We start from the raw sequence: 24,477 nt of genomic DNA on the forward strand, positions 1-24,477 counted from the left end.
TGGCGCGTGCACGTTTAGATATCTGCGCGTGCGCTTTTCTTCCGGCGGCTTGACCCGGGAGCGCGCCGCACTGCCTTTTGGGAAGTGAGTCTGTCAGCGGGAGGCACAGATGTACCGTGGGCTTTATACCGGCCGGAGACTGTTCTGAGGGGAGAGAGCGGCGGAGGGACAGTTATTAAGGGACACAGGCGCGGAGGAGATATTTTATTTGGGGACCAGGACTCTACGGAGGAGGGAATGAGGGGCACAGACTGGGGAGACTGGTAAGTAGGGGAATAGACTGCGGGAGAGGGGTACGAGGGGAATTAGACAGGGGGAGATGGGTATGAGGGGAATTAGACGGGGAGATGGGCATGAGGGGGAGATAGACTGGGGGAGAGGGGTACGAGGGGAAATCGACTGGGGGAGAGGGGAAATCGACTGGGGGAGAGGGGTACGAGGGGAAATCGACTGGGGGAGAGGGGAAATCGACTGGGGGAGAGGGGTACGAGGGGAAATCGACTGGGGGAGAGGGGTTACGAGTGGAAATCGACTGGGGGAGAGGGGTACGAGGGGAAATCGACTGGGGGAGAGGGGTACGAGGGGAAATCGACTGGGGGAGTTGGGTACGAGGGGAAATCGACTGGGGGAGAGGGGTACGAGGGGAAATCGACTGGGGGAGAGGAGTACGAGGGGAAATCGACTGGGAAAGAGGGGTACGAGGGGAAATCGACTGGGGGAGAGGGGTAATCGACTGGGGTAGAGGGGTACGAGGGGAAATCGACTGGGGGAGAGGGGTTACGAGTGGAAATCGACTGGGGGAGAGGGGTACGAGGGGAAATGGACTGGGGGAGAGGGGTACGAGGGGAAATCGACTGGGGGAGAGGGGTACGAGGGGAAATCGACTGGGGAGAGGGGTACGAGGGGAAATCGACTGGGGGAGAGGGGTACGAGGGGAAATCGACTGGGGAGAGGGAAATCGACTGGGGGAGAGGGGTAGCGAGGGGAAATCGACTGGGGGAGAGGGGAAATCGACTGGGGGAGAGGGGTACGAGGGGAAATCGACTGGGGGAGAGGGGAAATCGACCTGGGGGAGAGGGGTACGAGGGGAAATCGACTGGGGGAGAGGGGTTACGAGTGAAATCGACTGGGGGAGAGGGGTACGAGGGGAAATCGACTGGGGGAGAGGGGTACGAGGGGAAAATCCGACTGGGGGAGTTGGGTACGAGGGGAAATCGACTGGGGGAGAGGGGTACGAGGGGAAATCGACTGGGGGAGAGGAGTACGAGGGGAATCGACTGGGAAAGAGGGGTACGAGGGGAAATCGACTGGGGGAGAGGGAAATCGACTGGGGTAGAGGGTACGAGGGGAAATCGACATGGGGGAGAGGGGTTACGAGTGGAAATGCGATCTGGGGGGAGAGGGGTACGAGGGGGAAATCGACTGGGAAGAGGGGTACGCAGGGGAAATCGACCTGGGGGATTGTAGGGGAAATCGACTTGGGGGAAGGGGAGATGGGAGAGGGTACGAGGGGAAATCGACTGGGGAGAGGGGTACGAGGGGAAATCGACTGGGGAGAGGGGAAATCGACTGGGGGAGAGGGGTACGAGGGGAAATCGACTGGGGAGAGGGGTACGATGGGAAATCGACTGAGGGAGAGGGGTACGAGGGGAAATCGACTGGGGGAGAGGGGTACGAGGGGAAATAGACTGGGGGAGAGGGGAATGAGAGGAAATAGACTGGGGTAGAGGGGTACGAGGGGAAATCGACTGGGGGAGAGGGGAAATCGACTGGGGGGAGAGGGGTTACGAGGGGAAATCGACTTGGGGGAGAGGGGAAATCGACTGGGGAGAAGGGGTACGAGGGGAAATCGACTGGGGGAGAGGGGAAATCGACTGGGGGAGAGGGGTACGAGGGGGAAATCGACTGGGGGAGAGGGGTTACGAGTGGAAATCGACTGGGGAGAGGGGTACGAGGGGAAACGACTGGGGAGAGGGGTACGAGGGGAAATCGACTGGGGGAGTTGGGTAGCGAGGGGAAATCGACTGGGGGAGAGGGGTAACGAGGGGAAATCGACTGGGGGAGAGGAGTACGAGGGGAAATCGACTGGGAAGAGGTACTGGGGGGAGAGGGGAAATCGACTGGGGAGAGGGTACGAGGAAATCGACTGGGAAGGTGGTGACGAGGCGGAAATCGAACTGGGGGATGAGGCGAGGGAATCGAGCTGGGGGGGATGAGGTGGACGAGGGGAAACATCGACTGGGGGAAGAGGGGTACGATGGGAAATCGACTGAGGGAGAGGGGGTACGAGGGGGAAATCGACTGGGGGAGAGGGGGTACGAGGGAAATAGACTGGGGGAGAGGGGAATGAGAGGAAATAGACTGGGGGAGAGGGGTACGGAGGGGGAAATAGACTGGGGGAGAGGGGTACGAGGGGAAATAGACTGGGAAGAGGGGTACGAGTAAGGTTGCCACCTTTTCTGTAAAAATAAATACCGGCCTTCCTATATATCTATCTTTTTTCCCTATTAATAACATTGGGATCAACCAGCATTTTTATCGGCCAGGCCAGTAAAATACCGGCCAGGTGGCAACCCTAGGTACAAGAGGGAATAGACTGGGGGAGAGGTGTACAAGGGGGAATAGACTGGGGGAGAGGGGACATAGACAGGTGCAGTAGCTAAGCAGTTTCTTTGTCTCTCATTCAGGAAGATGTGGTTGGCACAGAGAGTGCAGTTTAGGAATGGGTCCCTGTTAGGGATATAACCTACAGAACCAGTGACCCGGGAGCCAAGGTAAATGATAAGTTGCTGCTTCTAATGATCTGATGGTTTCTCTCACTGCCCTGTATATCCCCATGTGTCTCTCCATGTATCCCTCTATCTCCCCGTATGTCCCCATATATCCCTGTATATCCCTTTATGTCCCCATATATCCCTGTATGGGGACATACACTCTTCTCTCTCACCTTCCACTAGGAGTTTTCTATAATATGTGCACTGTGGTCCTTTCCTCTTCCTCAGCCAAACTTTCATCTGTTTCAGGCATTTCCAGCCAGCAGTGATGTAACCATAATGGAGTCTTTTGGGACTGTTGCTTATATCCTGAATTTATTCCTATAACCCCTCTCATAACACAGGATAAGGCTGATCTTTTCTGCCTGAAAGGGTGAAGAGAGGCATGTGTGTGCCATCAAATACACTCCCCCATGTAAAGGAAGTAGAAACAGTCACACAAGTACCAGTTAATACACTTCCTCGTGCAAAGGAAGTAGATTACACAATTACCAGGAGATACACTCCCCCATGCAGAGGAAGTAGAGAAAGTTACACGACTACCAGGAAATACACTCCCCCGTGCAAAGGAAGTAGAGACAGTCAAACAAGTACCAGGAAATACACTCCCCCATGCAAAGGAAGTAGACACAGTCACCCAAGTACCAGGAAATACACTTCCCCGTGCAAAGGAAGTAGAGACAGTTACACAAGTACCAGGAAATATACTCCCCCGTGCAAAGGAAGTAGAGACAGTTACATGAGTACCAGGAAATACAATCCCCCGTGCAAAGGAAGTAAAGACAGTTACACGAGTACCAGGAAATACACTCCCCAGTCAGAACATTAGATATTTCTCTGTAGCTGCAGAACTTCACATAGAGTTCCCAGTGTCCCTGGGGGTCTTGCTTCCCTCTGTGGTACAGTGTCACATATTTCTCGGTTTAGACATTAGTGCTGGGGTGATGAGAGTTTTGTTGGAACATCCTCTGGTGGGCAGCATTTTCCACAACACTTGAGAGCTGTTTTGTTGGCCTTTAACTTTCAGTTCCATCCAAGCAGAATAGATATAACAGCATGGAGATTATGCTGCAAATATTTTGGTTGGTAGAAGGACTGTTTGCTTTTCCTACGAGCTGCCTCGCTATTCCTTTGTGTGGCATTTAATGGGTTGTGGTTAGTCAAAGGAGTCTCCTGGGGCTGGAGAGTTGAGCACTCTAGTTGGTGGGGGGGGGGGGGGCAGATGTTGGTTACAATTCAAGCTACACAATTGCATAGACAGCAGTCTGTCATTAATCTTTAACACAGGCATTGTCTCCCCCCTGCACATTGTGCACAAGAGAAACCTTGTCATTCCCTGGGCATATCTTCCATGTGCCCCCCCCAGCTCTTTTCCTGAAATCTGCATAACACAGAGCTGCTGGCAATTGAGGATTCATCCGGCGGGGGGGGGGTTGAGGGCTTCTTAAAATAGGGTTTCGGCAAATAGTTTCAGGCCTGAGCCAAGTTCCAAACTCTCTGGAATGGAATGTTTCTGGGAAATGCCCTTTGCTCCTGTGTCTTAGAGACTATGTTCCTCTGTTGTGCTTGTTTCTTACAATGCGGGCCCCCTAGGAGGGCCACCAAAAGATTTGCCACCTTCAGCTTATCACTGTGTTGTGTGTGTGAGCAGCATAAAGAATTGGCTGGATTCTTCTTTGGCTTGAATGGAAATCGCCTTGGAAGGCTCTGTTGGAACTGCCCTTGTCTGCCCTGGGCAACCATTCAAATATTCACATGGTAACAATTAGCCCCTGCCAAGGAATTGCTCCCTGTCTCTACTGCCTCTGTTAACCATTCAGCTGCAACACTTTTTTGAAGTTATCGGAACGTTCAGCAGTGGCACCACAGCAAGAGCCCTCTTGCAAATCATCTGTTCTGTGCATCTTGACTGTGTGCAGTTGTGTCCTGATTAATTTGTGTGTGCGTGACGGTTCATTTCATAGTCTTAATATGGCCTCTGCTACTTCCCACAAATATTTCAGTTGGTCATCAACTCACTTATGTTATTTCCTTACCTCTATAAATGGAAGGAAAAGGGGGAGAATGGGACGGTATCAGTCATGAACACACTATTGTCTTTTTCTCACTACCAAATAGTCCGACATGGAAAAGATCAGCTGTGCCCTTTCTACTGGGGCATACATACCCCTGATACAAAGTCATCTGGCCGGTATTTTTATACTTATTTACACTGAACGCATTAGTCAGTGAGAATCCCTAAAGCACAATCTAAAATACTGCCTGAGGCTCAAGGAATTCCAACAAATTATCCAAGCCACAAAGGTTTGTTTTGGGATTCAAACCCTAATCTGCCAATAATTTTTAAAACCATAGCCTCTACTCCCTACGATACCTGCACCCTATCTTTTTCCAATGGTACCTGCACCCTCTCTCCTTTTTACGGTACCTGCACACACTCTCCTCCATACGGTAACTGCACACTCTCTCCTCCATACGGTAACTGCACACTCTCTCCTCCCTACGGTACCTGCACCCTCTTTCCTCCCTACGGTACCTGCACCCTCTTTCCTCCCTACGGTAACTGCACCCTCTCTCCTTTTTTACGGTACCTGCACCCTCTCTCCTTGCACTTTCATCAGCGTCTTTCTCTTCTGTCTGTAGCACAAACGGAGCAATAAGTGAGAATCAGCTGAGAGGCTCTTCCTGTCTCATTTCCTTTATTTGTTCTGCACTTCACCTCTCGCCGTCTCACCTGTATTGTTAGCATTTCTGTGACGAGCCCAAGGTATACAGGGAGTTCTGTTTGCATGTATTCCCCCCCACGTCTCATTTTCACTGAGCGGACAGAGCAGGAGGAGTTATCTCACCAGTCTAGTTAATTGTGATACGATTGTGATAATGGTGAGCTTACACTTTATTTTATATTGTCTTTTAGTCTACTGTGGTGCTTAGCAGGGTGACTGTTACCCCAGTGTTTCTATATATCTGTAACCTTGTTATGAGATATGGGGGCCCAGCCTGAAGGCCAGTTAGGGGGAGATTTGGGGTGAGTGCTTATTTGTGCCCTGCGTAACCCTGGAACTATAGCAGTGTGAGTGTTACCCCAATGTTTCTAAATATCTGCTTATGAAAAAGTCAGTGCTTTACTTTCCACCTCCTGTAACCAGGAGCCATCATTTAACACAACATAAACTTGTTCAAATCGACATCTGAATCTTCCTTTTTTACTAATTACTGTTTTGTTTCCTTTGGTGACGTCCCCAGGGATAGTGACTCAATACAATAAGTAGCTCTTAAATGTTTCTGACAGCATTTCCCATGGGAGAGTTTCCCGGGAGTCAGGAGGGTGACAGTAGGAGTCTGTTCATGGGGCTGATGCCTCTTGTGACCCATGACAAGTTGGGTCGGAAATGGTATGTTCTCAGGCATTTCCTCTAGTCTTGCACAGGGGAGGCTTGTGCTCCTGCTAAAGGCTTTATTATTTAGAAAGTATTTAGGAGCACTCACGGGTATATTTATTTATACAATGGCGTACAGTGGCTTTGTAATGTTGTGGTATATAGTAAGGTCAGATGGAGTGTGTGTGTGTGAGAGAGATCTGTCCGGTCCCTGAGTATTCAGGAGCCTTATGGCTTGGGGGAAGAAACTGTTACACAGTCTGGTAGTGAGGGCTCTAATGCTTCGGTAACTTTTTCCAGATGGCAGGAGTATGAACAGTGAGTGTGAGGGGTGTGTTGGATCAGCCACAATACTGGTGGCTTTACGGATGCAGCGAGTGGTGTAAATGTCGGTGATGGAAGGAAGAGAGACACCTATGATCTTCTCTGCTGTCTTCACTATCCTCTTTTGGGTCTTGCACTCCATTGCAGTGCAGTTCCCAGCTCAGACAGTGATACAGCTGTTCAGGATGCTCTCGATAGTCCCTCTGTAGAAGATTTTGACGATGGATGGTGGGAGATGGGATTTCCTCAGCTTGCGCATGAAGTAGAGGCGCTGTTGGGCTTTCTTGGCGAAGTAGCTGGTGTTGTGGGACCAGATGAGGTTCTCCGCCAGGTGCACACCAAGGAATTTGGTGCTTTTGACGATCTCCACATTAGAGCCGTCGATGTACAGTGGCAGGTGGTCACTCCTAGTCTTCCTAAAGTCAGCAACCATCTCCTTTGCTTTGTCTACATTGAGAGACAGGTTGTTGGCTCTGCACCAGTCTGTTAACCGCTGCACCTCCTCTCTGTATGGTGACTCGTCATTATTGCTGATGAGACCCACCACAGTTGTGTCATCAGGAACTTTATGTTGTGATTTGTGCGGTGCGTGGCTGCACAGTCATGTGTCAGCAGAGTGAACAGTACAGGACTAAGCACACAGCCTTGAGGGGCTCCGGTGCTCAGTGTGGTGGTTCTGGAGATGATGTTTCCAATCCTGACTGACTGAGGTCTGTCGGTCAGAAAGTCCAGAACCCAACTGCAGAGGGAGGTGTTCAGTCCAAGCAAGCTCAGCTTGTCTATCAGGTGCTGAGGAATGAAAAATTCATTGTGGTAATGTACAGAACCAAAATTAGGAAAAAAGTTGTCTATCCAAGTGTGTGTGTGTCACTTGGGTTTCCTCTCACACAGACAAGGAGTTCCCCTTCTAAACCATCTGCCCCCTCTACACCAATCCAGAGACATTTATAGGGAAACCTCATTTGTTGCACTTTCCATGGTACAAGGGTGCTGCAATACTGTTTCCCTTTACTGTATCATTAAAGGAAACATTAACCCACAAAATAATACTTATTTATGCCTAATAAAAGAAGACACAATTCTAGGCAACTTTTCTCTATACATATGTTACATATGCTGTGTGCTTTTCAAGTTACCGTAGAACCCCTGTTTTACTGCTGCTGACTCGGTCTGTTGGCAGCTTTTATCGGCCCGTGTATGGAGGCCTTTAGAATTAGGTTTTCTTTTTTTTAAGGCAAATGTTTTGGGCTTAATCTTAATTAGGTGTGCCCATTTGTGTAGGCAAGTCCTTGTTGTGTATAAGAGAGTGGCTGTGGTTTATATACTCAGGCCAAACATGTTGTACAACTTGCATAAACATCTGGAGAAACACAAGTGACCTTTGGGGCAGACATGGGATTTACTAGATTTCTGCCCCCCTTGTGGCCATCTTGTCATAACAATAAAGCTGGACATACACTTAAAGGTCTGCTTATTTGGCAAGCAGATCTTTGCCTGATTGGAGCTGGAGGGCTGCAGCTTGCCCATAAGGGTTATATATACTGAGAGTCACCCAATGTCCTTTGTGCTTTTATCAGTATGTACACCCCTGCCACAGGAGGTTTCTGTCCTGGGTTTGCCCAAGTCAAATACTCTCTCAGCCCTATTTTCCAAAGGCACATGGGGTCCTGATGGTTTTGTAACAACCAGACTCAGTGGATTTCTGGTTTGGTCACTTTCTCATGCAGGTGCCAAATTTCTTGTCTCCCATCCACGATAAACAAGAAGTGAAGGCATCCTTCCTCTATCCACTTCTCTCCCCTCTTTCATTATAGCCCTGAGTTTTTTTTATGTCAATAATACCCAACATGTGGCTCCCCAACCCCTTGGATGTTGATTTCAGTGGCCCAAAAGCAGGTGCTTATTTTTTAATTCTAGACTTTGAGGCAAGTTTTGTTGTTTAAAAACCAGTTGTATTGCCAAACAGAGCCTCCCATAGCTGCCAGTCCACATAAGGGCTACCAGTAAAAACACAGCCCTTATTTCCATTACCAGCAACATGTCTCGTGCTTGTGTTGCTCCCCAACACTGTTTACATTTGAATGTGGCTAACGGGTAAATAAGGTTGAGGACCCTTGATCTATGTGATACACCGCAACAACCCCAAAGTGGTACAGGAATAATGGCAGCTTGGAGTTGCCAGTCTTGGATGGATCTACATGCACGATGTGTGCCCTTCCATTTCTAATATAAATGGCCACCAGGGTCCTGTAGAATAGAATTATATTGCTGAAGGCTAATGAAGACTAGAATATTGTTTATATTGCTAATGTAAAGGAGGCCCTGAGGAGAATGTACAGTAGAATGATATTGCGTATTTACAGTAGGTTGGCACTACTGGGAGAGACTGTCCAGAAGGGTGGCACCAAACTGGGAGAGACTGTCCATAAGGGTCGACCAAACTGGGGAAGACTGTCCAGAAGGGTGGCACAAAACTGGGGAAGACTGTCCGGAAGGGCGGTACCAAATTGGGGGAGGCTGTCCATAAGGGTGGCACCAAACTGGGGAAGACTGTCCAGAAGGGTGTCTCCAAACTAGGGAAGACTGTCCGGAAGGGTGCCACCAAACTGGGGGAGACTGTCCAAAAGCCAGGCAATGTAGAAATTCAAATGTAGGTGTGGATACAAACAAGCGCAGGTGAATCTGCTTTGAATTTCTACCACACTGGGGGAGACTGTCTAGAAGGTTGGCGCCACACTGGGGGAGACTGTCCAGAAAGTTGCCACCACACTGGGGGGATACTGTCCAAAAGGGTGGCACCACACTGGGGGAGACTGTCCAGAAGGGTGGCACCACACTGGGGGGGAGACTGTCCGAAAGGGTGGCACCACACTGGGGTGGAGACTGTCCAGAAAGGTCATTGTAATTCTGACCCTTTCTCTAACCCCTATTCTCTGTTTGCTGCAGAGCTTTGGGGGTATTCACCTCCCACCCATGTGAGTCTTGTCTCCCTGCCACTCATGTTCTGCAGTTTTCAGTAAAGTTTTGCATGTATTGAATAATTATTAAAAGATCGATGTTTTTACTTTCTGTAAAATTTCCTTACTCAGCCTGTAGTTTCAGCAATAGAAGAAGAAGTCCGTCTGGGGTGTGGCCTGACAGCCAAGGGAAGTGATGTCATTTCAATGCTCATAAATGGCCTCCTTCATACTGGGAACATCTTGCCAGGTTTTTCTATAACCAGTACAGAGAAATATCATAACTCTGTGCCACCCCATCTATTCCTCTTGGACAAACATCAATTCTGTTGGTAAAATTGAGTTTATAGTGGGCCTTTAATTCCACAACAATATTTGGCAGTTACAGGAGACCTAGTTAGTGGTATTCGGCAGCAATAACTTTGCGTGCGCTTGTGTGATTATTGAAATCATTTCCAGATCATTTACTTGTGGAAAATACCTAGCAGCACGTAAAGCCGACTGAGCCGGTGCTTTCCCCACGTGGGAGTAGAATTGGCTCCCGTGTGAAGGTTCCATTGCCTGTGAGGAATAGGAACAGAAAACGATAAAAGGGACCCGTCACTCTGTAGCTAAGGAAATCATGTGCCTTTTGTTTTCATTTTCCCTTTCTCTTATTGGAAGGGACCGTATAGCCCCGCACGTTGCTGTTTTCAATAAGCCAGCAGCTCTTGTGTGAAGCCTCGGGGCAAGACTATCAGGAATGCAATTAAGGCCTTGCCGAAATCTGCTGAACGGGCTGCTGGCAAAGGCTCAGGATTTGACTCCCTCAGACTGGATGTCTCTGAACTACAGCTCCCATCATGCCAAGTAAGACCCCCAGGGTCCCAGATTGTTGATCACAGCAGGAGCCAGAGAGCCACAGGCTGAATGTCACTGTGAGATTAATAACTTTTTGCAGCATTGCTGCTCTCTGAGGTTGTGTTTGTAAAGTAGGCCTGTCCCAGGGAATGGCTAGCTGAGAATTTGTTTGTTCTGCCTTGTGTTATTTTATTTGCCTTGGGGCCACGGCACTTTACAGCTAAACAGATGCAGAATGTCGGTCCCCTCTGGCTTCCTTTATCTCCCTTTCCTTTTAGGGTAGGACTCCACGAGCGTTTTCGGGCGCAATCCGTCACAGCGTTGCGCCGACATGACAAGGCTGCATCCGACAGTCGTGTCGCGTCAGATCAACGCTGCGACACCATTCGACAATTTTATTACTTACTTTATCTTTGTCTTTTGCCTTTACCTGTAGCTTTGCCTTCCGCATGGCAACAGCTGTGTTTGACTCAACAGGAAGAAACAAACATTAACCCCTTAGGCTGCTTCTGCTGGGAGATACAACCATTGACCCATGGTTTGACTCACTCAACAGGAAGAAACAAACAGTAACCCTAAGTTAGGTGGCTTCTGCTGGGAGATACAGCCATTAACCCATGGTTTGACTCAAAAAGGAATAAGCAAACATTAACCCTAAGTTAGGCTGCTTCTGTTGGGAGATACGGTCATTAACCCATGGTTTGACTGACTCAACATGAAGAAACAAACATTAACCCTTAGGCTGCTTCTGCTGGGAGATACAACCATTAACCCTGGATTTGACTGGCTCTGTGAGGGAAGTTACAATCATTAACACATCCTTTGTTTAGCCACTTTTGAGACCCTGTTGAAATACAACCAATAACCCTTTGCTCTATGACATGGATAGGAGATAGGCCTGGTATCATCAGCTCCTTCTGGCACTGACTGGAGATTATTATATTATTTAACATCCGCCCCTTTCCTATGCTGCATCAACAGCACCGATAGGATACAACTGTTAACTCTTTATTCCCATTAACCCTTTTCTCTCTGATTTCTCAGGGCTGGCCTACATACCTGTATTCTTACCCCCACACTCAGGGGCACAAATGATCCTATTAATGGAGGGGGGCAATATACATGCCTGTGAGCTCAAACTCAACAAACATCATTTTACATATAAGCTATGATTCTGTTTGGGTGGGTGACCCCTGGGGGAACAGTTGCTTCCTGATTTCTGCACCCCATGATTTAAGTGAAATAAATGACTGAGCCTTATTTACACAATAATTGAAAAGTCAGATTGTTTTATATAGTAATATAATTACAGAGAAGTACACTTTTTTTTTTCTTTTACATAGTGTTTCCTGTATGTCCCATATATATATATATATATATATATATATATATATATATATATATATATATATATATATATATATATATATATATATATATATATATATATATATAAAAAAGGAAATGAAGATCGCACTCGCAGGTCTTAGAAACGATAAATATCAATTTATTCAGTGGGCAATCGCTGACGTTTCGGCTGATACAACAGCCTTTCTCAAAGTGAAAAATGGTGCAAACAAACGAAATAAATACCAGATGTGGCGGGAAAACACAAAAAAGCAACTGTAAGCAGGGGGAAGTGACATATATATATACATACATATATATATATATATATATATATATATATATATATATATATATATATATATATATATATATATATATATATACATATGCAGTGCAAGGAGACAGCATACCAAGAAATTACAGCAACAAAATTATTCTGAAGAAAATAGGAGGTTCAATAAACCTCCTATTTTCTTCAGAATAACTTTGTTGCTGTAATTTCTTGGTGTGCTGTCTCCTTGCACTGCTTATCTACATTTTTCAGACTGGCACCCAAGTTTTTGGTTATAGGTGTATTGGTAATAGTGTTCTTTTCTTCTAGTCTAAAGGGGTGGCCTCTGAAGTGGAAGTTGAAGGGCTGGTGTTCAGCCAAAAAGTCTGTATGTTTGCCTACAATACATTATAGCGTATTGATTTATGAGTCCCATGAGTGCGGCCTTCTATATTTTTGGTTTATGTTGCACCCAAGCACGTAATTGATTTTTTTGTTGTGAGTGCCAATGCATTTTTGGATAGATATATATGTATATTGCTTTTAATTTTCCTTATTTTTCCTTATTAGATCCAGTGATGATCCACTGAGCGTACTGGCAGCTCTGAGCTTGTCGATGGTCTTGTCCAGCACAACATGGCTTATATATCCAGCAGCAATGGCTTCAGACAGAACATATCCTCATCTGCAGGTACAACGAGACCTAAAGAGATCGACAAAGAGGAGGCGCTGCAAATGGAAGCGGAGGCTTTAGCCAAGCTGCGGAAAGACAGGAGGCAAGTTAGAGGCCAGGGAAGAGCTTTCATGCCAACCCGGCAAAAGCCTCCAGCTTCGGGCAGACAGGAGCCTGACCTTATGGTCTTTCCAGAGTCCGATGCTAAAAAGAACACAGAGACCCTACTGGGGATCGATGTAGAGAAACTTACAGATGCAGAGATGGAGAGGCTGCTGTTGGATGATTTTTTTGAGCTAAAGAGACCACCCAAGCCTCTAGCCCTATCCCAGGTGCCAGTAGTTAACCCACGTGCCTCCTCCCAGTTTTATGGCCAGCCTTCATTCCAGAGTAGTCAATGGGCCCCTGGAATCCAGGGAAATATGAACTTATTGCCAACATTCTCTGCGTCGTACCCCAAATGCGCTGATCCTTTCCAGAATGGGTACAACGCAAACGTTCCTGCCGTGCAACGCCACAATCCTGTCTATCTCCGTCTTCCAACCTGCACGCAGTACATGTCCTATCAGATGTCAGCCAGTGCCCCCTTTCAACCCCGAGGAAACCTGCCAGGGTACTCCAATACTGTTCCTCCGGACATGGCTAAACTATTTGATAAAATTGCCACTACTTCTGAGTTTGTAAAGAATGGGAGGCTGAGTGCTGAGGCAGATACACCCAAATCTGAGAGCACCTCCCCTACACTGCATGGTGCAGATAATGCGGACAGCATCAATAAATTCGATTGGTTGGATCTTGATCCTCTCAGCAAACTCAAGGCTGATAGCACAGACTTCTCAATACATGCACAGGTCAGTGGGGCAGCTCCCACTGACTCCAAAGCCAAGGATCCCTGGGATGCCGTTCTGCTTGAGGAAAAACCTATAAAACATAATAGCCCCGAGAAGAAACTCAACGGCAAACCTTCTGGAGCTACTGTTACAAGAAGCCTTTCTCTTAACATCCGACCTACGCATTTACAGCAGAAGTGGGACCAAACGGTGGTAAGTGTTACTCTCCTGTCTTTAAAGGATCACCAAATATAATATGTCACCGAATAATTATGAAATCAGTGTGTCATTTTTTTTCTTCTTTTGTTTGTTTTTCCTGTATTTTTGATGTTCCTGACTTGCTATTTCTCTAGGGATCCCCCTGTACTAAGCACAATTCAGCAGAAATAGCCCCCTAAGTTTGCTCATAGCTTGTACAGAGAGATCCCATAAAACTATGGCAGCATAGGTATTCCCCTGTATTAAGCACAATTCAGACCGAACAGCCCTCTAAGTTTGCTCATAGTCTGCACAGAGAGATTCCATAAAACTATGGCAGAATAGGGATTCCCCTTTACTAAGCACAATTCAGCAGGAACAGCCCCCAATACCATAAAACTATAGCAGAATGGTTATTCCCCTGTGCTTAAGACAGTTGTTCTTTAAAATATATAATATAGTACATATATATATATATATATATATATATATATATATATATATATATATATATATATATATATATATATATATATATATATATATATATATATATATATATATTGATTCTACATAATTCGGAGCTTTCTGGATAATGGGTTTCCGGGTAAAGTATCCCATACCTGTACAAAATTAACTGTAGGGGGGTTAAAGGGCAATGTACTATAATATATATATAATTTTGTGGCTGTGACCACAAAATACATATAGACAAATACAAGAGTCCTCTGCACTCAGCCTATTATCAATATATTTAAGACAGAGACATTTTGTGCATACTGCTACTGAAAAATTCCTTACCCTTTAAACAAAACAGGGATTGCTTTTCCATATATTGCAATATATTTAAGCTGGCCAACTACGTCAAAGTCATCCCATATCTGGCCAGTCCTATGCTCAATTTTCATCTGTAAAACCTCAGGTCCCAAGCATTCTGCATAACAGGTCCTATACCTGTATTTATGAATGGTGCACAATAACATTCTGCATAAGTAAATGGGTCTGACTGTGGAAAGAATGTGAGGTTAAAAAGCAGCCGCCGTATTTATACTGGGTGCTGCAAATTATTCCTAATGCATTTTTGGAAAGGGACTGATCCTGTGAGCAGAGACAAGGGGCTTGTATTACTCTGAGCATGAAAGCCGACCTGCCTTCTGAACCGGCACTTGATTTAGTAGTTATTCCCGTGCCGTATCTGCAGCACAAATCACATCGTGGACCTTAACTCTTGCAGCCCTATGGGGAGAAACTGGCCATGTGCCGGCTGCCGTTACAAAACGATACTTACCCCAAGGCTACACAGCAGCTTGTTTATATAAACTATAATAGTACTTATCTGTAAACTACTGTGTATTCTGTGCTTGAATGTCCGCCCCCATGGCTAGACAGCAGCTTGTTTATATAAACTATAGTAGTACTCCTCTGTTATCTACTGTGTATCCTGTGCTTAAATGGCCGCCCCCATGGATACACAGCAGCTTGTTTATATAAACTATAGTAGTACTCATCTGTTATCTACTGTGTATCCTGTGCTTGAATGGCCGCCCCCATGGCTACACAGCATCTTGTTTATATAAACTGTAGTAGTAGTTATCTGTTATCTACTATGTATCCTGTGCTTGAATGGCTGCCCCATGGCTACACAACAGCTTGTTTATATAAACTTTAGTAGTACTTATCTGTTATCTACTGTGTATCCTGTGCTTGAATGGCCGTCCCCATGGCTACACAGCAGCTTGTTTATATAAACTATAGTAGTAGTTATCTGTTGTGTATCCTGTGCTTGAATGGCCGCCCCATGGCTAAACAGTAGCTTGTTTATATGAACTATAGTGTAGTTATCTGTTATCTACTGTGTATCCTGTGCTTGAATGGCTGCCACATGGCTACACAGCAGCTTGTTTATATAAACTATAGTAGTACTTATCTGTTATCTACTGTGTATCCTGTGCTTGAATGGCTGCCCCCATGGCTACACAACATCTTCTTTATATAAACTATAGTAGAGTTTCTGAAGAAAACTCACCAGTTTTACCAGTGCAGCACAACACTACATTATATTGACACTAATTTTAAGTGCACAAGGCAGCAGAATGACTCTCAGGCCCCCCCCCCCCCCCCCAGTCCGGGAAATGGGAGATTCATCCCACAAACACACTCATTCTCTCTGGCTGCAAAGTGCTTCTTTCCAGCCCGGCACTGACCCCTTTACACTGCTGGAAGCAGCACTTAATCCCAGCAGTGTGTGGGCAAAAGCTCTTGGCAGTGAAAATAATAAAAATGAGCACTTTCTGAGGAATCTGAGTGATGTGAATAAGCGTATGATTCAGTGCATTTATCCATTGCTGTACTTTAACCAGATGTCTGCCTATAGCAGAAATTCATTCTCGCATTTATAGGGACAATATCACGAAAATAACATGTGTTTCTGATAACCTCTCGATTTGCAATGTAAACAATCTGCTTCATTCCACTTGTTTAGCTTTTCCAGTCGGGAATTTCAGCAGCTACCTCGTTGCTAGGGTCTAAATTACCCTAGAAACCAGCCGGCAGTTTGAACAAGTGACTGGAAGAATAATAGAAAGATAAAAGTAATAAAACAGTAACAATAAAATCGTGGCCTCACTATAAATGAAGGCAAACTTTCCCATTAAAAATGGGCTGTTTAGGCAAAGTCACTTTTGAGGCCACTTTTCTTTTATATGGGTATTTATAATAGATGGTTTTGTTGACTGCAAGGGACATATTCTATTACTATAGTGACATCTGTTCACGAGGGCAGTTCTGGAAGAATATATAAAATAATGATCTGTCCATTGCCATTATCGTGTGTGCTGCAGCTTATTCTGTGTCTCGTTCTGTTGCAGAGAGACCGTGGGACCAAGGTTCTGGCAGAGAAGTCGCCTCTGAAGGAATTCGAAGCAGATGATGAAGAAGTTGCTGCTTTTTGTGAAGAAGTTGCAAGGTAAGTTTGTGTGGTTAGATATGCACAGGTATTTATTAGTGATGTGCGCCAAAAATACGGCTCACGCCTGACCCTAAACCGATCTGGCCGTACCTGTGTCCTACCCTAACCCGGCTCGATCCCCTCTTTATATACCCACTCCTGCCTGCTTTGACATCACGGAAGGTGCAGGGCCTTCACAAAAATATTAAAAGGAACATACTGAGGCAGAAGTGGGGCAGTAGAAGGCCTTGCGCGGAACAGATGGAGGCGAAAGTTCAACACGAACCTGCCCAAGGACAAGGTGTGGAAGTCAGCCCAAACCAGACCGACCTGTGGTCAGTACATCAGAGACACTTTACAAATATGCCACAATGTTCCCCTGCTGTCCCTGGGTATTATGTTAACCTAGTATGTTAGTGTATTTAGTATAGAAGTGTATTGAGTGGGCTAGTACCCTAAGCTGCAGAAGGCCTGGCTGCCAGAGCAATGCTCTATATAGTATGAAGACCTGAGCAATAAGTACAATAAATAGGAAGATCAATTCAAGATTGGATTTCCGATTGGACTCCAGGGATTATGCCATCCGATGTGCCAGCATTTAACTTGCTGAATATTTCATGGCCGGAGATAATGTTTCTTTGAGTCTCGCTCCCTGAATTTTCATTTATCGGTAGCCTGCTGAGTCTTGTCGGCAATGCTCTTGGCAATTTGAAGCTATACCATTTCTGTGCAAGACATTCTGATCCCTTCACATCTTCTATAACAGATAGCATATTTATTTTTCTGTCCCATTCTGCGCTACTGGTTTTGCCTCTTGAAACAATGTAGCATAAACCTTGCACGGGTCTGTTCATCAACCGGCCTCTGCTACATTATTTCAAAAATTGTGTAAAGATATTAAATGGTGTTATGGGGTAACTAATGTATATGATGTCTGTATCCCCTTCTAGAGGTAACCAAATGCAAGGGCTGCCCACATTCAGTTACACAGTCCGGATAGGAGCTGAACCCCATGGGGCTGTGTTTAATGCATTTTATGCCTTTCTGGTAATAGACATGACTTGCTGGGCTAAAATAAATCAGAATTTGCCACTTGAACACCAAGTCCTCCTTTCATGATTAAGAATCTAGTGGAATTCTGATTGTGAGCAATTGTGCAATGTTCTTCCAGTGGATTTCCTGCCCTTCGCACACATTTCCTGGCATTGTTCTGTTACTTTTAAGATTTCTTGTGATTTTCCAGGTTGTGAAAGAGTCCTTATTTGCCCTTTATCTCGAAACCAGGAAAGTGTTCCATGTTTGTCCATTCATGAAGAAAAGGAGGTGCAAAAAGGCATGGGAAGCCAAGAAACCTGCTGAAATGTGTCCGTATATAGAAAGTAATCCTGTCCCCTATCCGTGCAAATTAATATCAGCTGGTTTAGTCCTAATTGATGGCCTATAAAAAAGTTTCTCATTACCAAGGTATCACATAAAAAGCATCTCATGATGGGTAAAAGACCTTCACAACCTTATTGTTGCAAAACATACTGATAGCATTGGTTACAGATGTATTTCTAAGCTTCAGAATATTTCAGAGAGCACCCTTGGGGCCATAATCCAGAAGTGGAAAGAACTTTTCACCCTAAAACGGCCACAACCAGGTGCTTCTCACAAGATTTCTGACAGAGCAATCAGAAGAGTTGCCCAAGAGCCAAGGATCCCTGGTCAGAGAGCTTCCAAAAGACCTCTTGATAGGTCAGTTTCTGGTTTGAGAGAGAATCATTTATCAATTTTTGCCAATATTGTATTGTAGGAGGGTTGCGTGATTTCCAATGCATTAAAATGGCTTTTTTAGCATAGTATAGGAGCTGTAGGTAACAGGCTCTAGAATAGGAATGTAGCTGCAAGTCCCCTGTTATCCCAACAAACAGGTTTCTGGTGAACGAATAATTGGTAGTGCGAGCTTTTCTTTCAGGTATTGGAGTACAGCACTTCAAAATCTCTGGGTTACAAGACAAGACCAGAATATGTGGAACATGGTACCAGGTTCCACTCTGCACTTGGGACATAGATACCTCGGTACGGGAGTTTATCAAGGGCCTCAAGGGAGTCTATCACCGCAGCTTCTAAGACCACTGCTGAGTTGCTCAGATCAGGGACCAACCACCAATGGGCATATACCAGCTGGGCCGCGAGGAAATAAAGTTTAAGATTAGGTGGTGCTAGGCCTCCTCCAGCTGCAGACGCCTGTAGCACCCTAAAGTTTAATCGTGGGTGGTCTCCTGCCAATAAGAAACTTCTAATTATATTGTCTACTCTTGTGAACCATTGTGCTCGAGGAGTTATGGGAGAATTATGGAGAACATATAAAAATTTGGGTAGAAAGATCATTTTAAACATATTAATTTTACCTGGTAAAGAAAGAGGTAGGTCTTGCCATATGGAAACTTTGTTAGTCAGGGTCTGTACTACTGGTTCCAGATTGAGCTGTTCATATCTGTTAAGATCTTTATGTATCACTATACCCAGTTATTTAAATGAGTCTGCTACTTTGAGCTGTAGTAAGGTGTTCGGTGTGCCCTGAGGAAGAAGGTCTATGGGAAACACCACAGATTTAGAGAGATTAATTTTCAGATCTGAGTATTGGCCGAACTCAGAGACAGTTGTCAGGAGGTTTTCTAGGGCTGTACCTGAGTTAGCTAGATACACCAGCATATCATCAGCGTAGAGTGATATTTTTTCAGACAATTTTCCTATGCGTAAGCCCTTTATTTCTTAATTTGCCCGTATTGTAATGGCCAGGGGTTCTATGGCTAGGGCAAAAAGCAATGGCGAGAGAGGGCATCCCTGTCGGCTGCCCCTTCCCGGAGATATGCATTCCGATATTTGCCCATTGACCAATACCGTAGCTCTCTGATGCGCATACAGTGTCTGAATCCACTTCGGGAGTTTAGAGCCTAACTTATAACGGGTTAATACCTCCCACAAGTATTGCCACTGAACTGTGTCAAAGGCCTTTGCTGTATCCAGTGACACTACAATCCTATTCCCTACGTTATCATGTTGGAACGCCAGGTTAGTAAAAAGGCGTCTCACATTGATATCAGTGGCCTTTGAGGGCATAAAGCCTGTCTGGTTCAGATGTATTAGTTCAGGTGCTACCAGTTTGAGTCTGTTGGCCAAGATCTTGGCAAATATCTTTATGTCACAATTAAGGAGGGATATAGGCCGATATGAATCACATCTATCAGGGGGTTTGCCTTCCTTGTGTATTAGGGTGATATAGGCGTCTGCATGAATCAGGCAAAACCCCTGTTCTATTCATTCCATTAAAGAGATCTAGGAGTTTAGGGGCCAGAAAGTCTTCATAGTTCTTGTACCATTTTATCTGGGCCAGATGTTTTTCTGAACCCATTAATTGCATCTTTAATTTCATCCAGAGTAATGTCTTAGTCTAATTGCGAGGCTAGATCTGGAGAAACTTCTGGAAAATCTACTGTATTTAGGAATTCCTTAGGTCTATCTGGTGAGATAACAGGTGGTGATTGATATGTGGATTGAAAATACATCTCAAATTGTTGTCATTTGGACTGGGTCTGTGATTAGATCGTTCCCACTAGTAATGGCCTGTATCATAGTCTTAGGTACATCTCCCCTAGCCAGTAGAGCCAGCAGCTTCCCATTCTTGTCTCCCTTGTCATACCAGGCAGCCACTCTATAAAGCTCATGCTGCGAGTATTTTTCTACTAGTAGTAAGTCCAGATCTCTCTGAGCTGATTGCATAGCCAGTTTAGTTTCGTCATACTCATTTTGTGTCAGTTCTGATTCTGCTCTAGCTAGAGTGTTTCGGGCAAGAGAGAGGGCCTGCTCTCCCTCTCTACGAGTTGATTTAATAAGGGAGATATATGCGCCCCTTATATAGGCCTTACCAGCGTCCTACACTGTGTGGTCTGCTGCGGAGCCTTGGTTTATTTCCCAGTATTGTGTCAGCAAAGGGAGGAGATGCTCACTAACCTTAGGGTTAGCTATACATTTGGGGGGTAATCTCCATTTATCGCCTCGACCTTGAGTGATCCCACCTAGAGACAGTAATAGGGGTCATGATCTGAACACATCCTTGTCAAGTATTCAACATACGGTAATAATTCAGTTGTACATAGGCATAAATCAATACGAAACATCTCTGCAAAGGCCACAGAATAACACGAGTACTGCTTAAGTTGGGGGTGTCACCATCTCCAGATATCCAGCAGGCCTGTGGTTTCTACCCAACGGGCAAAATTTTTTGTGTCATGAGCAGAGGGGTGTAATCTATCTAGGGCCGGATCCGGAACCAGGTTAAAGTCACCTGCCCATGGCATACGGTAATTGCCCATTTCAGCCACTCTTTGTAGAATTTCATTTAGTATCTGATTATCTGTGGGAGGAGGTAAGAATACATTAACTATTATATAGGTGGTGCCGGCAATTTGGGCTTTTAGGATTAAATATCTTCCTCCCCTATCCGAGGTTAGTGCGTGAAAGTGATAATTTAGTGACTTCCTAATAAGGATAGCAACTCCCCTGGAGTATGTTGAAAAGTCTGCATGATAGGCCACTAAGACCAAGTTCCGTTTAAGTGCACAAACTCTATGTCCAACTAGATGGGTCTCCTGGAGTAATATAACATCCGCCCCAGATTTCTTGGCCGTATCTAATACCACTGCCCTTTTAATTTTATCGTTAATTCCACGCACATTCCAGGATAGTAATTTAAAGCTGTGAGGAGCCATATTTATTTTTAGGGCATATTATATAGACAAATAATATATCCCGGAACATTATACCCCCCACCCAGTATCCTCCTCCCAACCTGGAGATACATTTTCCTTTAAATTTGAACAATCCCAACAGGGGAGTGGATAGCACTTGGCAATAACTCTTAAAATAAGTGGAACAGGGGTAGAGTCTGAGTTTCCGTGGTACCTAAATTAGTATCGGTGTGTCAGGTAGATCTGGCCAAAGTAGTTATAGATCAATTTTGACTTCCTTTTAATTTAGTGGAGAGCGAGGTCCTGCAATCTGTAATTGGGTCCAGCAGCAGTTGCGTCGCCGCTTCTGGTCGCGGTGGTGAGGAGTTCGTAGTAGCTGTTTGGCTTTCCTTCGGTTGGGAGCCATTTTGAGGGGGTTGCCTGGCAAACTGTTCGTTTAGATGCCGCATCAGACTTTGGTTTTTGTGTTTTGCTGCCTCCCATCATGTGGAGAGTAATGTTGTTATAGTAGGTACTGTCTTGTTGTTAAAGTAGGATCTCTAAAAATAGTAGTAGACTGCGGTACACAGACCTCTTGTCTAGGTCCTCTACATTAGGTTAGTGCCCATGTTTGTCCTGTCCCACAGGGCAGGTTAGTGTTATGGCTTCTTTAAGGGTCTTTGGGCAATGGTCCTGGTTAGAATGGTTATTGTATAATCCGTATGGGTGCTTGATTACAAGGAGCTAGGCTGCAGTTTTTATACCATTATGCAGGGTTCAGGTGTATGGGAATAAATCGGGTCTCCCAAGTGCTCTCTCTTCACTTGACCTGAAGTGAGTGTCTATTGAAGCTGCCTCTCCTTTGTGTGCACCCCACACAGGTTATTTCCCCCTGGGTCCGGTCTAGTTGGGACCTCAGGCAGAGACATTGTCCCTCTGTTGCAGGGAGTATCCGAGAGTCCTGCAGTCCTATGTTCCCAAACTAACTAAAGGAGGGAACAGGGATTAGGCCAAATGCGCGCTGATATGAGGTGCCCCAGGGTCTATTAGGCGCTCACCCCTCCTTTTCTCCTTCTATTGGGCTGCACGCCGTTGTTTTTGTCGCTGTTCGGTAGGTCAGGTGGCGTCCGCGGTAGAGCCCTAGGCGAGGCCGCGGCTTTGGGCGCAGTACTAGGCCACACGTTGCCCGGCTGCCCAGGAGGTGGTTGGGCGGCGGTTCCGGGTCCAGATGGGAGCGGGTGACTCCCCAGGGCTCCAGATGGCCACTGTCGGGCTATATACTTCTATTTAGGGGGGCCAATAGTAATTTTCAAAAAGGGACCCTGGGAGCGCCTGCAAATTGCGTTCGCGCTGTTTGCCTGGCTAGCCACGCCCCCTGCCGGGACATTCTTGATAAGAATCTGTTACCATCTGCCAGGATGCTGAAGATGAAACGAGGGTGGACATTCCACCAAGACAATGATCCCAAACACACAGCCAAGGAAACTCTCTAATGGTTTTAGAGAGAGAAAATAAAGCTGCTAGTATGGCCCAGTCAATCACCCGACTTGAATCCAATTGAAAATCCATGAAAAGAACTCAATCAGAGTTCATAGAAGAGGCTCCCGGAAACCTTCACGATTTGAATAGACCATTTGTGTAGAAGAATGTGCTAAAATCACACCTGAGCAATGTGACTAGTTTCTCCATACAGAGGTGTCTTGAAGCGGTCATTGCTAGTGATGTGCGGGTAGAGAAAATCTCGACCTGTGTCCGACCCTAACCCTCTGCACCTGACCCTAACCTGGCACGCACCCCTCTTTATATACCAGCACCCAACCCACCCTGCTGTGACGTCACAAAAGGTGGACAGGGCCTGTGCAAGTATATAAAAAGGCACGAGCAGAGGTGCAGGAGAAGGAGGCTAAAATTCACACCGAGCACGTAGTATAGAAGTCGGCCCGAACTGCCCCTTGGGATTGTGGTCGGCCCACACATCACCAGTCATTACCAACAAATATATCAAATACATTTCAATAAGCATGTTTAATACGTATTACCTGTGTCCTTCCACTTTACTACAAATAACTTCATTTATGAACTTATTTATTTATGGAGTTCTTTGTATGTGTGGGATACTTGGCTTTTTACCGACATCTGCTGTCAATTTCATGTCAATAGCCCCTTACATATAGATTTACTGCGAAAAACGTTGACGTGTTCAATACTTATTTTTCCTGCTGTGTTCTCTGGGCAGTTAAGGCAAACTATTATCCCCTATACAAGCCCCTATTACACATTGATCAGGAAAGGGTTGTTTTGGGCTCCTACATCGGTTCATTGCCTTATGGATTTGGTCATTAATGATAAAATATCTGCCTCTGCATGGGCACTCGAGTTATGTCATGGAGTCTTACTCCTTTAATCGTTTGGGTTTCCTGGTGCATAATCTCCTATATTTTGTAGTAATGTGTATCGGAATGAGTCACCGGGTTTCCTGGCACGAGGGCTCTAGATTACACAGAATAGTGTCACTATAAAACAGACTGCACCTGCCTGATTCATATATTTTCCATTTCACATTGTGCAGTTGCATCACCACTATAATGTAAATTGTCGTTATGACTGCTCTGCAGCAGAAACCGCTTTTTATTGGCACAGCTACAAATCCTCATATCTAGTATCCTTGTATCATAGGAAAACATCTCCAATTGTATTTCATCCTCTTGCTGCAATGGCACTTGGATCTGGAGGAGTTGCTGTTGGGGTGCATGAATCACAGGGCTCAGTTTATCATCCTACATGAACCTCCCCCCAGGAGTGTATTAGAGAGTCGAAGCTGTAGATCCAGTCAATGATAACGAACATTTTAGCAATACCCTGAGGATACAGCGTCCCCATTAACCTTGGAGAGACTTTTCATGGCCGATTTAAAATCCACTCACTATGTCCTCCCTCCAGCCAAAGCAGCAGTTTTTATTGAGCTCTGTGTGAGTAACAGCTGCCAGAGAATTCTGCACTTTTCTCTAACACACAGGATCACAGGCAATAGAATCTGACACAAAAACGAAATTTGACTGGGCTGGAAGGAAATAGACTAGGGATACACCGAATCCACTATTTTGTATTCGGCCAAACCCCCGAATCCTTTGAGAAAGATTAGGCCGAATACCAATCCGAATCCTAATTTGCATATGCAAATTAGGGGTGGGAAGGGGAAAATATTTTTTTACTTCCTTGTT

The 24,477-nt window shown here is 45.5% G+C and overlaps 1 protein-coding gene across 3 annotated transcripts in view; it reads left to right on the plus strand.

Annotated features, from left to right (window-relative positions):
• The window catches only part of pik3c2a.S (phosphatidylinositol-4-phosphate 3-kinase catalytic subunit type 2 alpha S homeolog), a 51,643-nt gene continuing 27,166 nt past the window's right edge, over positions 1 to 24,477 (plus strand). The window contains exons 1-4 of one of the 3 annotated variants that reach the window (XM_018260365.2): positions 2 to 263; positions 2,688 to 2,774; positions 12,467 to 13,612; positions 16,465 to 16,562. In XM_018260365.2, the coding sequence (XP_018115854.1) occupies positions 12,533 to 13,612; positions 16,465 to 16,562 (1,178 nt within the window). In that variant the 5' untranslated portion in view covers positions 2 to 263; positions 2,688 to 2,774; positions 12,467 to 12,532. Of the gene's footprint in view, positions 264 to 2,687; positions 2,775 to 10,130; positions 10,285 to 12,466; positions 13,613 to 16,464; positions 16,563 to 24,477 lie in introns of those variants that run through there. The other 2 variants (XM_018260366.2, XM_018260367.2) reach the window with 2 other exon arrangements.

Source organism: Xenopus laevis, chromosome 4S (genome assembly GCF_017654675.1).
Source record: "Xenopus laevis strain J_2021 chromosome 4S, Xenopus_laevis_v10.1, whole genome shotgun sequence".
Lineage (NCBI taxonomy): Eukaryota > Metazoa > Chordata > Amphibia > Anura > Pipidae > Xenopus > Xenopus laevis.